Source organism: Grosmannia clavigera (genome assembly GCF_000143105.1).
Source record: "Grosmannia clavigera kw1407 unplaced genomic scaffold GCSC_167, whole genome shotgun sequence".
Lineage (NCBI taxonomy): Eukaryota > Fungi > Ascomycota > Sordariomycetes > Ophiostomatales > Ophiostomataceae > Leptographium > Leptographium clavigerum.
In genome coordinates, this window is record NW_014040772.1 from 1,160,385 (window position 1) to 1,172,658 (window position 12,274).

The 12,274-nt window shown below is 56.4% G+C and overlaps 6 protein-coding genes across 6 annotated transcripts; 2 read left to right on the top strand and 4 right to left on the bottom strand.

Moving 5' to 3' along the window:
• Nucleotides 1-267: 267 nt before the first annotated feature.
• CMQ_6369 (RNA polymerase 1 and 3 transcription factor complex component) lies at nt 268-1,466 on the top strand (the record flags this gene model as incomplete). Its single annotated transcript, XM_014315434.1, has 6 exons — nt 268-554; nt 651-735; nt 845-909; nt 977-1,185; nt 1,250-1,393; nt 1,450-1,466. 6 exons carry the CDS (start codon nt 268-270, stop codon nt 1,464-1,466), a joined length of 807 nt encoding a protein of 268 aa, XP_014170909.1.
• A 1,065-nt stretch (nt 1,467-2,531) lies between these two features.
• CMQ_6255 (small nuclear ribonucleoprotein complex protein) lies at nt 2,532-3,448 on the top strand (the record flags this gene model as incomplete). The annotated part of the gene is made up of 2 exons (XM_014315320.1): nt 2,532-2,940; nt 3,024-3,448. 2 exons carry the CDS (start codon nt 2,532-2,534, stop codon nt 3,446-3,448), a joined length of 834 nt encoding a protein of 277 aa, XP_014170795.1.
• A 481-nt stretch (nt 3,449-3,929) lies between these two features.
• On the bottom strand, nt 3,930-4,513 carry CMQ_6130 (duf1761 domain containing protein; the record flags this gene model as incomplete). Its single annotated transcript, XM_014315195.1, has 3 exons — nt 3,930-4,300; nt 4,369-4,437; nt 4,501-4,513. 3 exons carry the CDS (start codon nt 4,511-4,513, stop codon nt 3,930-3,932), a joined length of 453 nt encoding a protein of 150 aa, XP_014170670.1.
• Nucleotides 4,514-5,588: 1,075 nt separating this feature from the next.
• Nucleotides 5,589-7,418, bottom strand: CMQ_6361 (nif domain containing protein; the record flags this gene model as incomplete). Its single annotated transcript, XM_014315426.1, has 2 exons — nt 5,589-5,740; nt 5,813-7,418. 2 exons carry the CDS (start codon nt 7,416-7,418, stop codon nt 5,589-5,591), a joined length of 1,758 nt encoding a protein of 585 aa, XP_014170901.1.
• Nucleotides 7,419-8,793: 1,375 nt separating this feature from the next.
• Nucleotides 8,794-9,996, bottom strand: CMQ_5974 (uncharacterized protein; the record flags this gene model as incomplete). The annotated part of the gene is made up of 1 exon (XM_014315039.1): nt 8,794-9,996. One exon carries the CDS (start codon nt 9,994-9,996, stop codon nt 8,794-8,796), a length of 1,203 nt encoding a protein of 400 aa, XP_014170514.1.
• Nucleotides 9,997-10,028: 32 nt separating this feature from the next.
• Nucleotides 10,029-11,364, bottom strand: CMQ_6486 (c2h2 type zinc finger domain containing protein; the record flags this gene model as incomplete). Its single annotated transcript, XM_014315551.1, has 3 exons — nt 10,029-10,226; nt 10,418-11,084; nt 11,153-11,364. The coding sequence occupies 3 exons, from the start codon at nt 11,362-11,364 to the stop codon at nt 10,029-10,031; spliced, it is 1,077 nt and encodes a 358-aa protein (XP_014171026.1).
• Between the last annotated feature and the right edge of the window lie 910 nt (nt 11,365-12,274).

Consider the following 12,274-nt stretch of genomic DNA (forward strand, 5'->3'; position numbering starts at 1 on the left):
CCGCTACAAAACACCTGTCATCAGCCCTCGGCCTCGTCGCCGGCTGTTGTGAGTGTGCGGACTGATCATCATTTGATGGAAGTCTGAGAAACGAGTGTCTGCTGACATGCTCTGAAGCTTGACTCGGCGATATTGCCCTGTTCTGTCTTGTCCATCTCGCATTCCCTGCTACCACCCATCTCCTCGTCCCTTCTACCACGCATCAGTGTCTACACTGAACGGTCTCTTGTATCGCTCCATCCTTTCGCAGTCAAAAGAGTCTCCACAATGGCATCTTCTGTCACGATGGTGAACTCGGCGACGGTGACGACGGCACCTGGTCTGTACACGCAGACATCGATGGACTCGCTGAACTCCCATCCGGCGACGGCCGCGCAGGCGCGGGCCTTCACGGCCCCGACGTCACTTTCGTTTCCTGGAGGCACGGACACCATGACGCCACCGTCTGAAAAAGATGGGAACGCGCCTAACGGCATAAAGGCGGCGTCTACGAACCCAGCGTCAGCACCGGGAACGGTTGCTACCACTGAAAACAAGCGGCTGCGACGGTGGGAGTGAGCGGCATCGTGCCGACGTTGCAGTGAGTGTCTTGCCCTCCATTGAGTCTCATTCGTAAAGAACACTTGTTCATAATTTTTTTTCGTAAAAAGGAATATTGTCGCGACTGTCAACCTCGACTGCCGGCTTGACCTGAAGACCATCGCGCTGCATGCTCGCAATGCAGAGTACAATCCGGTTCGTACACACGGTCCCCCTTCATCCTTCTCAGTTGAGCGTTGAGAGGGATACTGTGGGTGATACATGTGCAAATCGTATCGCTGACCCGGGTTCTGTCACTGCATAGAAACGTTTTGCTGCCGTCATCATGCGTATTCGCGATCCGAAGACGACAGCTTTGATCTTTGCATCGTAAGTATTGCAAGCCTCTTCACTATCCACACTTTTCCAGAGGATGTATACCAACATATGTCCGCAGTGGCAAAATGGTTGTTACTGGTGCCAAGTCTGAGGACGACTCGAAGCTGGCCTCCCGCAAGTACGCTCGTATCATCCAGAAGCTGGGCTTCAATGCGAAGTTCACCGACTTCAAGATCCAGAACATTGTGGGCAGCTGCGATATCAAGTTCCCTATCCGCCTTGAGGGCCTGGCCTCTCGTCACCACAACTTCAGCTCCTACGAACCTGGTATGCTCTTGTCTTCTCGCTGCTTCCTCATGGCAACAAATTTCCATACTAACAGTTACTTCAGAACTGTTCCCCGGTCTTATCTACCGCATGATCAAGCCCAAGATCGTGCTACTCATCTTCGTCAGCGGGAAGATTGTTCTCACAGGCGCTAAAGTCCGTGAGGAAATCTACACTGCTTTCGAAATGATTTACCCTGTCCTTCAAGGTAAGCACCCACAACTTCGCATACGTTCAAACAACATGGCAGCTAACTCCACCCAGACTTCCGCAAGGTCTGATACCATGCGATCACTTGCTTCGAAGCAAGGATGGGCGTGTACTATTCATGTTATCGAATCTTGCGTATCTGATTTTCTGCGGGTCCTTCAACCTGGTATCTGTTTTGGTTCATTCTCGAACCAAGCAGATATGGGAATATGTTACTGGCACTTGCAATGCCAGCAACATGTCCATATTGCATCAATTTGGCGTTGGGGTGTACGGGGTACCCCTTTTATCTATTGCTTTTGATTTTTTTTTTCAAAAAACAGGTGGAGGGGAAAGACATAAAATGGATTATAGGCGCAAGCATTAGAATGACCGCGGTTAAAGGGGGAGGGGGGATGCGGATGGATAAAGGGTTTTCTTTTTACTTTTCGGTTGGCGCTCTGTCTTTTCCCTATCTATACGTTCTGTCTGCTATGCCTTTACTCGGCCCGCGAAGCAACAGCCGGGACAGAAGAGTATAGAGACGTGGAGTGCGGGATCTGGTGAGAGCGGAGGGTGAGACGAGGGGAAGAGTTGACGATGGATTGGAGCGAGACGGCCGAGTGTTGTGTGCTTGGCAGCATTATGTTTGGATGCTGACGATGAATGCACTGGAAGACGACCCGGTTTTCCAGACATTATTGATACCCGAAACTTTAAAAAATAATAAAATTGTCAAAACGAATCATCCCAAGCTTACTGCCAACAAGTTCGCTGCCAAGTACATACGAATGATTATGTACATGATCACGAAGTACTCGTATGATTATCGTAGCGACGTATGCGCAAAGGATCCCATCAGTAATTGCTTCGGATTATTATTGATGCGTGGGAACTCCCGTGAAATAGATAAGAGGTCTTATCGTCCGGCCTAACAAAAAAAATCATCAAAGAGGCTAAACGGAATTTTTGACGCTCAACTTTTTTTGCAAATCGGTTCGCAAAGCGCCACTCGTTGTCTGCAGGCTCTCATCTTTACACTATATTTTGACAGCTTCCCCGTTTCTATCGCGCAGTGTCAGATTTCCGGCAATTGATATATCAGTGCAATCTACCGTCGCAACCGATTCAGAGCTTACAATTGGTCTATCGAAATAATGGCTTCCAGCAAGGAACGGAAGGAGGCTGAGGATGTGGTTGATGTGACGGCCAAGAAGGAGAAGAAGGACAAGAAGGAGAAGAAGGAGAAGAAGGAAAAGAAGCGGTCGGAGACGGACGGTGTGCATAAGAGCAAGGACAAGAGTGACAAGAAGGAGAAGAAGCAGAAGAAGGAGAAGCTCGCACAGGCCGTTGAGGCTCACCTGTCATCATCAGCGGCGTCGGTCGAGGGGGAGGAGAAGAAGCAAGAGAAGAGCGTCAACGAGGACGACAAGATGGCAGACGGCGAGACGTCGACTAAGCAGCCGCGGGCGCCCAAGCCCATTGTCCGGGGTGCCGTGGTTGAGTTTGCCCGGCCGCTGGCTGCTGACAAGTACCAGAAGAAGGTGTTCAAGATTGTGAAGCGAGGTGAGTCAGCCGCTTGTGAGAGTGCCAGCTCTCTACTTTTTCTCTCTTGTCGCACACATTTGCTGACCTTTACCGCCTTTCAGCCGCCAAGCAGCAGGCTCTTCTGCGCGGAGTCAAGGAGGTCAACAAGGCCCTGCGCAAGGCGGCGCCCAAGAACCCGTCGGCCAAGGACGGCGGCAACGTGCCGGGCGTGGTGATCATTGCGGGCGACGTCAACCCGGCAGAGGTGATTATGCACCTGCCGCTGGCGTGCGAGGACGTGAACGCACCGTACGTGTTTGTGGTGTCCCGTGGCGAGCTGGGCCAGGCGGCGCGCACAAAGCGGCCGACGTCGGTGGTGATGATCAAGGCCGAGGGCCGGGTGTCGAAGAAGGCCGACGAGAAGAAGGCGAAGAAGGACGACGATGACGAAGATGACGACGACGAGGGCAGCTACGCAGACCAGTACAAGGAGTTTGTGCAGCTAGTGCAGAAGGAGTACGTCAAGCAGATGAAGGGGCTCATCTGAGCGTGCGAAGAAGACCGGACCGGAGAGAGGCACCAGGTTTCTTGATCCTGCCTCGTGATACAACAGCAGGACGTCCCATTCCTGGGCCGAGAAGGACAATTTTGGACCTAATTTCCCCTACATTTTGACATGGCTTCATGCACCGTTTATGTGCGAGGCAGAGACTTGGAGGCAGCTGTTCTGGCATTGTCGAGGCGTGGCCGCTATCTTCATACCTGGTTTGTTGTTTTGATTATGGCGTCTTTGGCATGGGGTTGCTCTGCTTTTTGTATTCTCGCTGCTTGAATTTACCATTTGTCACATATTTGTCGCAGAAAAGTATCCATGGACTAGAGAATGCAGAAGGCTACTGTGGAATCAGACATGTTTAGTGATTTCAATAATCACAGCTGTTATTGTTTTGTATGTTCTTAGGCTCTCCTGAGGCCACACTTGGTTCCGATACAAGACTGCAACCATCGTCCCCATCATCTCCTGCCCGCTACTCAAACGGGTTCGTCCGAGTTCCCCACCAGGTGAGGAAGGTGGCCAGTCCGACGGTCTCGACCAGCTTTGCGGCCACGCTGGCCAGGACGGTGTCCCACGGCCGCCGCTCGGTCAGGACCTCGGCCACGTACTGCGGCGCGCTGGTAGCCAGGAAGATCAGAGCTCCCAGGTAGGCTGAGCCCTTGTACGAGAGCGTGGCGGTGGCGTTGATGAGGGCACCAACACCGTAGCTCTGCAGGCCGGAGCCGATAAAGGTGGTGCCCCAGGCGACAGCAGCTGAGCTGGCCTGCTTGGAGCGGACAAACTCCTCGGCACTGTGGGAGTCCTTGGCACGGCGGTAAGCCTCACCAAAGATGGGTTGCAGGACTGCCAGATGTTAGACTTGGTCGGCGTGCAGCAGAATCGATGGATGTGGCAAGACTTATAGCACTTACGAACGAGCTCGGCAGTCTGGCTGAAGACTGTGCCCAGGGCAATGGCCGAGGGCTTGACAGAGGGAAGGTCTGTTGTTGATCTTGGTCAGGGACATATCTCAGAGTGGGACGGTCCGAGAGTATGAGACTTACACTGCAGAGACATTGTGACTGGAGTGAACTAAATGTCAAGACAGGTAGATTCTTTTGTTGTTGGAAAAAGTCTGATGCTTCGTCTGATAGGTTAAAAGATCAGATCGATGTATGAGAAGGGGGGGTCGTTTTGGTATATATAGTACCAAGAAAGGGACGAAAAAAGGGAGCAAGGATGCAAGAGGAAGAATGACAGCATACGAAAGCAGACGTACAGATCCGGATAGCCGAAGTGTGCCGAGACAAGCGAGGTATTTCTAATTCTTGTGTGAGAACGGGATAGAAAGGAAGGAAGAACAGGGAGAGGAGATGATGTAAAGCGAAGGCGGGTGATTAAGGGGCGCCCAGGAATCAATTACGTCGTTGCTTTCCGAGCGGCGAAAGCGTCGTGCAAGAGTACGTCCGAACAAGACATGGCACTGTGTACTAGTATCCAGCCTTGGTTCTGGCGCCATTCCAATGCCCTCTTCCGTCACCCGAGGCGACCAGAACGGCAGCAACGATTCAGCTCTGGCGCATGTGGTGTTGCGATGAGGCTGGTGATGTCACCACATTTCCCCAGCGGCTCCACATTGTTGGCGCAAGCGCCCAAAACAGCAAGGATCGGCCGCTGCAAAAAGGACAGACGACCGTCTAGAGTCGACCAAAGAGAACGAAAGAAAACGCCCCCGGCTCTCCGGCTTATTCAGCGCTGAAACTACTCGTATGTTATGCGTAGAACAAACGGTACTTCTGACACCTGCAACACTGTCCCTAAACACTTGCCCTTACTTAGTGTGTGTATTAAAACTCCTAAAAGGCATATCTGCTCTCTGTTGCCAATGCAATCGAGGAGCTGCCATCCTGCCCACCAAATACCCCAGTGTCTCCCGTGTGGTTCCCCTCTGCTTTTACAGAATGTGAAAGGATGAAATGCTGTTCGCCATGCCAATAATATATCACCTTCGCTTTAGGTGTGTGTGTACATGCCAGTTGCGTGCCGGTGGAATGTCTACATCGACTATCGTGTCCTCTTGATCGTCACTCGGCGCAAAAGAGAAAAAAATGAGAAGAGGAAAAGGAAAAAGATAAGCGGGCTGCCCCCGTTCTCAAGACATGTGCCGTCCGTCCTCGCCGCCACGCAGTGCCAAGAGCGCGCGAACATCCGACACATACTGGAGCCCCTCGAGCAGAGGGACCAGATGCAGCAGATCGTTGTCGGTATGGTCGCTGATCCAGCCCTGGATCGGGATTGCGTTGTCTGAGACTGTTGTCAGCAGAGGAACGGGGAGAAAAGAGTCCAAACAATCAAAACAGAAAACATAGAACTCACCCTGATGGAACATGTAGCTGAGCGGGCTGTTGTCGAGGATCATGACCTTGCTCAGGTCGGGCTCCACCGCGCTCAAGTCCTTGATGAAGGCCCCGTGCCGGAACGTGCAATGCTGGCGGTAGTAGCGGGCGGAGAAATACTTGCGCTCCGACTCAAGCCAGTCGATGACCGGATCGGCATACTCCTGCACCGAGGCTGTGAAGACTACCAGGTTGTACCACTTGCTCACCCGCCGCAGAAACTCGTCGCAATACGGCCGCTTGTGCACGTAGTAGAGGATCGGGTGCTGGGGCCCAGCGCTCGGCTGTCCGCCCATGCCGACAAACGTGGTGTTGAGCCGCACTTCCACCATGTGTCCAGTGCTCATGCGGCCGCCCTTGGACATGCTGTGGATGAGCGTCTCGTCCAGGTCGAGGATGAGCGTCTTCTGGTGTGTCCGATCGGCCGTCTCCAGGTTCAGAAACGACGGCTGTCGCTGCGGGAGAAGCGGCCGTGGCGGCGCCGGTGTGCGCGGATATCTTGTCAGGGCTCCTGCCGGCGACGTGGGCGACTTGAGCTGTGCTGAGATGTCCTTGGCCGGGCCGTCGCTTCCGTTGCTCCCGGCACTGCCGCCGAAGTTGTCGCTGCTGCTGCCACCACGCGCAGACCCCGTCATCGATGACTGTCCTCGGCGGTGCTTCCGCTCCTTCAGCGTGTCGTCATTCAGCTTTATGCGGACTGACCGCCGGCCTGCAACCGAGTTGGCCGCCAAGTCGTCGTCAGCCCCAGAGCGGCTTCCTACTGTTCCTCTCCGGCCGGTGCTGTCGCTGGCTCCTTTTCTCCGGGGTCCCTGTCCGCTTCGTCCGGACACGCGACTGCGATCAAAGTCGGATTCGGATTCGGACGACACCGCGTACGCGTTCACGCCTAGCGTAGAGGAAGGCGTCTTGGGGAAGCGGCCGCGAGCCGACCAGGTGGCCATGGAGCCGTCCTCACTGTCGGTCGACAGCCGTCTTGATACTTTCTCGTCCAACGTATAGTCTCGTTCGGCCCCGTCGAATCGGGCAGCCATCTTGCCGAGCGGGTCGCTTGGCGAAGGCCGAGGACGTTGAAAGAGAATCCTGGCTGCACCGAGCGGCGAGAAGCCGTTTTGGTCGTCGCAGAGAAAGGCCAGCAGATATGCTCCAGGAGCAGCCAGGGTCTGCAGCATCCAGCGGATCGAGTGCCAGACCGTCAGGGCTATCTGTTCGGGCAGGGCACGCCACTTTGACAGTCGCACATGGCCGGTGCTGCTGACACCCTCATGGATATCCTTTTGTGATAGAAGCGGGGTGGTTTCCTCCATGGCACATTCAGCAGAGAAGGCGGTCCCGATATTGGCGCCGCGCTCAGCTCTGTCGCCCGGTGATGGCCGGCCGAGGTAGTGCGAGGCGTCTGTTCCGGGCGTAGTGGCCGTACTGTTTCGGTCAGCCAAAAAGCCACTGTGTCCGCTACCGGTGTCTCCGTTGGCTGTCGCACCACCGATTTCGGGCGCGACCAGGCCAAGACCAGAGATCGAATTGGATCGCGATGGAGAGGGACTGGTTGAGGGCGTAATATGCGAAGAGAGGATGTTGAGAGAGTTCATAGTTGTGTTGCTGACCAGCGGAAAGCCATGAAGAGAGGAACTGGACGTGATGGGTGCTGTTTGCGTCGCGACGAGAAAGTAGGGCGTGAGACGGGAAAGGCTGCAATATGCACAAGGCTTCGTAGACTAGATTTGCGCAGATCGTCTCGAAGGGCCAGTCGGCCAGTCGGCCAGTCTGGTCGTCGGCTAGGACGTGTCCAAGTAGTAGTTTGCCTGTCGGGCTCCCTGGGGTATGGGATGGACGGATGTACAGAGGGGTGGTGCCTATTCCATGTGAAGCCGGCAGAGGAGTCTGGCAGGATATGATGTGGACGAATGGACGAGTGGACGCGCTTTCAGGCCCGATAACAAGGGCTGCTGGGCAGCGTCAAGCACGGGTAGAGCAGCAGAGGACAGGGCCGGTGGCAATGCTCAGGGAAGTGCGCGTCCAGGTTAAGGGCAACAAGATGGGGATGGTAGATGGCAGGAGAAGCAAAAGCGCAGGAGACAGGGATGCGGCACGACCGAGACCAAGTTGTCTGGAGAGAAAAAGGGAGGGAGAGGACGTCAGCAAGCGGCCGCCATGGAGGGTAAATAAAAGGAGGCAGACGAGATGCCGTCAGGAGAGCGGTGATGGCGCTTTGGTCAAAGGGGGGAATTGCAGGGACCGGGGAAGTGTCTGTGGCCTGCCAGGCTGGCAAGGAAAGGAGAGAAAGGGCAGGGAGGAGATGGGGGAGAGAGGCCGAGAGAAAACGATTCAACGGCCTGCGGGAATGCAATGCATGGGGCTCAGACGCGCTAGCGGCAAAGAAGTTGGGGGGGAAGGTACAGGCTTGATGTGGCTGCTGGGGTGGCGGCCTACTAATATGTACTATCACAGTGTAAGTACAGTAATGGCGCGGCAAAATGCGCTGGGCAGCTGCCTGGCCGTCGCAGTCAGAAAATCGGCCCATGGCTTTAGCATCGTTAGCAGCATGGGCAGTAGGGCTTCGTCGCATCCGCTATGCCTAAAAATCGTATGCACCACGCTATAATAAGATCAGGCTTTTTGCATCGGCCGCTCAATTGCCTCTGCCCCTCCCTCCGGGACCAGACAAAAGGACAGACGGGAGCCAGGGTGCCATTGCGAACTACTCTGGAACATGTACGCAGCCGATAAGAACGTCCCCACAGACGACACAACTCTCCATGCAGAACAGTCGTAATCGGCTGCACATATGTGTATGCAGTCATGGGCGAACAAGTGCCGCCGGACCAACCACGTGGGTCGCCTCTGCCCACTAGGGACAACCTCTGTCCTATCAGAAACTCATCTGTACTCTCGTACTTGTTCGTTATCTCTTCCGCTTCGGAGAGTTCCCGGCCTGCGACAGTCATCCGAGCGAACCCGTCCGCCTCATCCAGACCGTAGCTTTTCGGTATAGGCCACAAAGGCCAGCTCCAGCGTCCGGTCACCCGCAAGCGCCTCGCGCAACCATGCCGTCAGGCCATCAAAGCTGCAGCGGCACATCGGTATCTGCTCGGGTCCCCACACCGAATGGCCGGTCTCGGCTTGGAACCAGGCCTGCAGTCCGGCATCGTCCTCGTCGGCCATGTAGAGATCTACTACCGGAGTGGCTGCTGCTGCCGCTGCTGCTGCCGCTGCCGTTGCCGTCATCTCCGGATGCAGTTCCAGCATGCCGCACACGCTGCAGGACGTCGCGTAAAAGGCGTATGACGATGCCACGATCGCGGCCAGGAACATGCTGTGGTTGGCCAGCGGGCTGAGCAGCAACTGTCGGGCCCGGGCTCGCAGCGCCTGTGCCGGCGTCACCGTGGCTGTGTCTGCCGTGGCCGCTGCCGCTGCTGCTGCCTCGCGGTTGACCACGCGCGAGATCTGTGCAGAGTACCAGCAAGACTTGCGCGCACACGGCGTCTTCATCCACGCGCGGATCCGGGCCCCCAGATCGTAATTCCGCAGACTGACGGGCGCCGGCGAGAGTCGCTGCAGGCTGGCTGACGCCTGTAGGATCGGGATGGGCGCGTGCATCTTGAGCGCGGCCATGTGCCAGAGCAAGAGTGTGTATGGCGAGAAACGGTCGTCGCTGCAGGCGGCCTCGGCTTCGTCGTCCGTCTGGTCGTCCGTTTCTGCCTCAGGGCTGCTGCCCGCCGCAGCCAACAGCGGCGACGACAGGTACTGCTGGCTGAGCCGGCAGCTCGTCTCCATCGTGCGCTTCCAGTAGTCAATGTGGCTGGCCCACACGATGATGGCGTTGCCTGGTCCCGGCTTCACCGAAAGCTCGTCCGTGGCAAAGCTGTGGGCCTCGCCTGCCGCCTCCCACACGCCCCCCTGCAGCGCGCACAGGCCGAGGTGGTAGTCCAGCTTCGTCAGCGGGAAGCAGCGCCGTCGCCTGTGCTGCCCGTCCTCCTCGAGCGCGTCGCGGATGATGTTGCAGAAGAGAGCTCGTTCACGGCCGGCCGGCGTGCTCCATTGCAGCCGGATCCTCTCCTCATCCGACGTCGCATCCCACAGCCCGGTCAGCTTCGGTAGCGGTATGCTGAGCTCAAAGTACCGGATCGATGGCGGGTGGTCCAGCAAAATGCTTAGGTACGCATCCATCCGAAGGCAGGAGAAGGCAAGTCTGTGCTTAGTCAGCACACTCCCGCAGTCCAGTCATTCGCCGGCAAGTCTTGCCTGTTGCGCTCCTCCTGCGCGAGCCACACTTCGAGTGCGTCCTTGTCCTGCAGTCCGGGGTGCTCATGACGGCCGCTCAGTATCTGCTGGTGTCGGCAGGCCGCGATTAAGTAACCGTTGAGACACAGCCCGCGGAACAGCATTGTACTACAGGCCTGTGCGAGAAATGTCCGTCAGCTCCGACTCTGCTATTCTTCCTAGGGAAGGAAAGAACCTTGCCGTTTTCGTCACACAGTACACGATGCACAGCAACATCGCCTGCAGTGTCTGTATGGGGATATGTTGCTCCTGCACGTAGAGTCAGCAACCATGCCGGCGGCTCAAGCCCGAAGAGGCATACACATACGTCGCCGATAAGCTGGGAGGCAAACACGGAGCTCAACACCATGGGGCCCATGCTCGAATGCTCATAGCCATCCTCCATCAGGCTGGCCAGCAGTATTATGCTCTTGAGGAGCAGTGGGCTGCACTCGTCCACACGAAATGTCGGCCGGTGCAGGATGGGCCATAACGGATGAACTACCGAAAAATACGTCTGTATGAGCCGCTGCAGCGCCGAGGGATCGTATGGTGTCTGCAGGTCGAGGCCCGAGAGGTCGGCCGGGGCGCTTGGTGAGCCGGAAGACGCAAAGCTCTGTGACTGCTGCTGCTGGGTGGCGCCCAGGCCCAGGCCGCTGTCGGGCGTGTGCACAGTCTGGTGTTGAAGCGGGACGCCCGGTAGCAGTGACCATGGCGAGTGTTGTTGCTGTTGTTGTTGCTGCTGTTGCTGCTGCTGCCGTTGATTGCTGTCATTGCCGTCTTCCCAGAGGACCGCTTGCGTCCCAGCAACGGCCGTTTCGGGCAACCCTGCCGTCCAGCGGATGCACTCCGTGTGTGCCCGGGTGCACGGCTGGCACGGAATGCCCGCATCACACCTGGTCTTGCGCTCTGCACAGCCGCTGCAGGGCGAGAGTCGGGGCTGTCGCGGATGCGGATTCTGCGGGTGGTTCTCGACATGGCGTTTGAGCACATCGCTGCGTGGCGGCTCTGTCAATAAGTCTGATCGTGAACACGGATCGATGAGACACTCGCCGTGTCTTACCTGCGCGCATAGCGTCGCCCGCAGATCGGACACTCGTGCTTGGGCTGCGAGCTGTGCGATGATCGGATGTGCCGCGTCAGGTGCTCTTTGCGGTTAAAGAACTTGCCGCAGCGTGGCGCGCTGCAGTAGAACAGGGTGGGGTTTCGCGGAACCTGGCCGGCCGGCGGATGGTCGGGGATCTCTTCCGGCGTCGTGCTGTTGTCGAGGTCCATTCTTTTCGTCGTAGGGGATTTTGAGAAGATGGTCTGTCGCCGTTCTGATGATCCGCTGGCAATCAGGCCGTCGCTCGGCAGCTGCCGTTTCACGCTGCCGGATGGCCGTGCTTCCGTGACCACAGTCGAGCAAGCCTCGTGTAGGCAGTGGAGTTTTGGGGGATGTGGAGGCGGCTGGCTTGACCGAGACCAGGAATTGCGTCCAGAAAACGGGCGGCATCGATATGACGGAGGTGGGAGAACACCTCGAGATAAACGACTCTCATTGGTCCAAATTCCCCACAGCTGAATCCACCGATAAGACCATTTCATGTCACTCCCGTATGCTCACTGCCCGGCTAGAACGGCCTGATTCTTTCCCCTGGAGTTGTCGATCATGTTCGGTTGAGTTCCGGGATACGATTACAAACCCTCAACCTTGCCCAGCCCTCAGAATTGAAGTAGAGTACGAACCATTGCCAGCCTGGCCTGAAAGCAGAAATCTCGCATGCACGGAGTGGCCTGATTGGCTTTACTCGTGCTCGTAAAATGCAATCGGATTCTTTCCCAGAAGGTCGGGATGCTACCGTAGTGGCCATGCCAGCTGCTGCACATACACAGATCCTACTATGTACATAGTACGAGTACGAGCCGAAACGCACCAGGGTACGATACCGCTCCCACATCTATGTGGGATGTGGGATAGCCAACCCGGATGTGGGTTAAGATGTGGGAGCAGTTGCGCTACTGCAGCTAGCGCGAACTCTAAATGGTACATAGTAGCACTTGCTTTGCTCTTTCGGCTTGTGAAGCTGCTCGATAGCCTTCATGTGGGATATAGCGGGCCGTCTATGGCTGAGCTGGCAGATTAATAGTTCTGCCGTCGCTAGACTGTCGACAAACTACTGTGGCATTGACACATATATATATG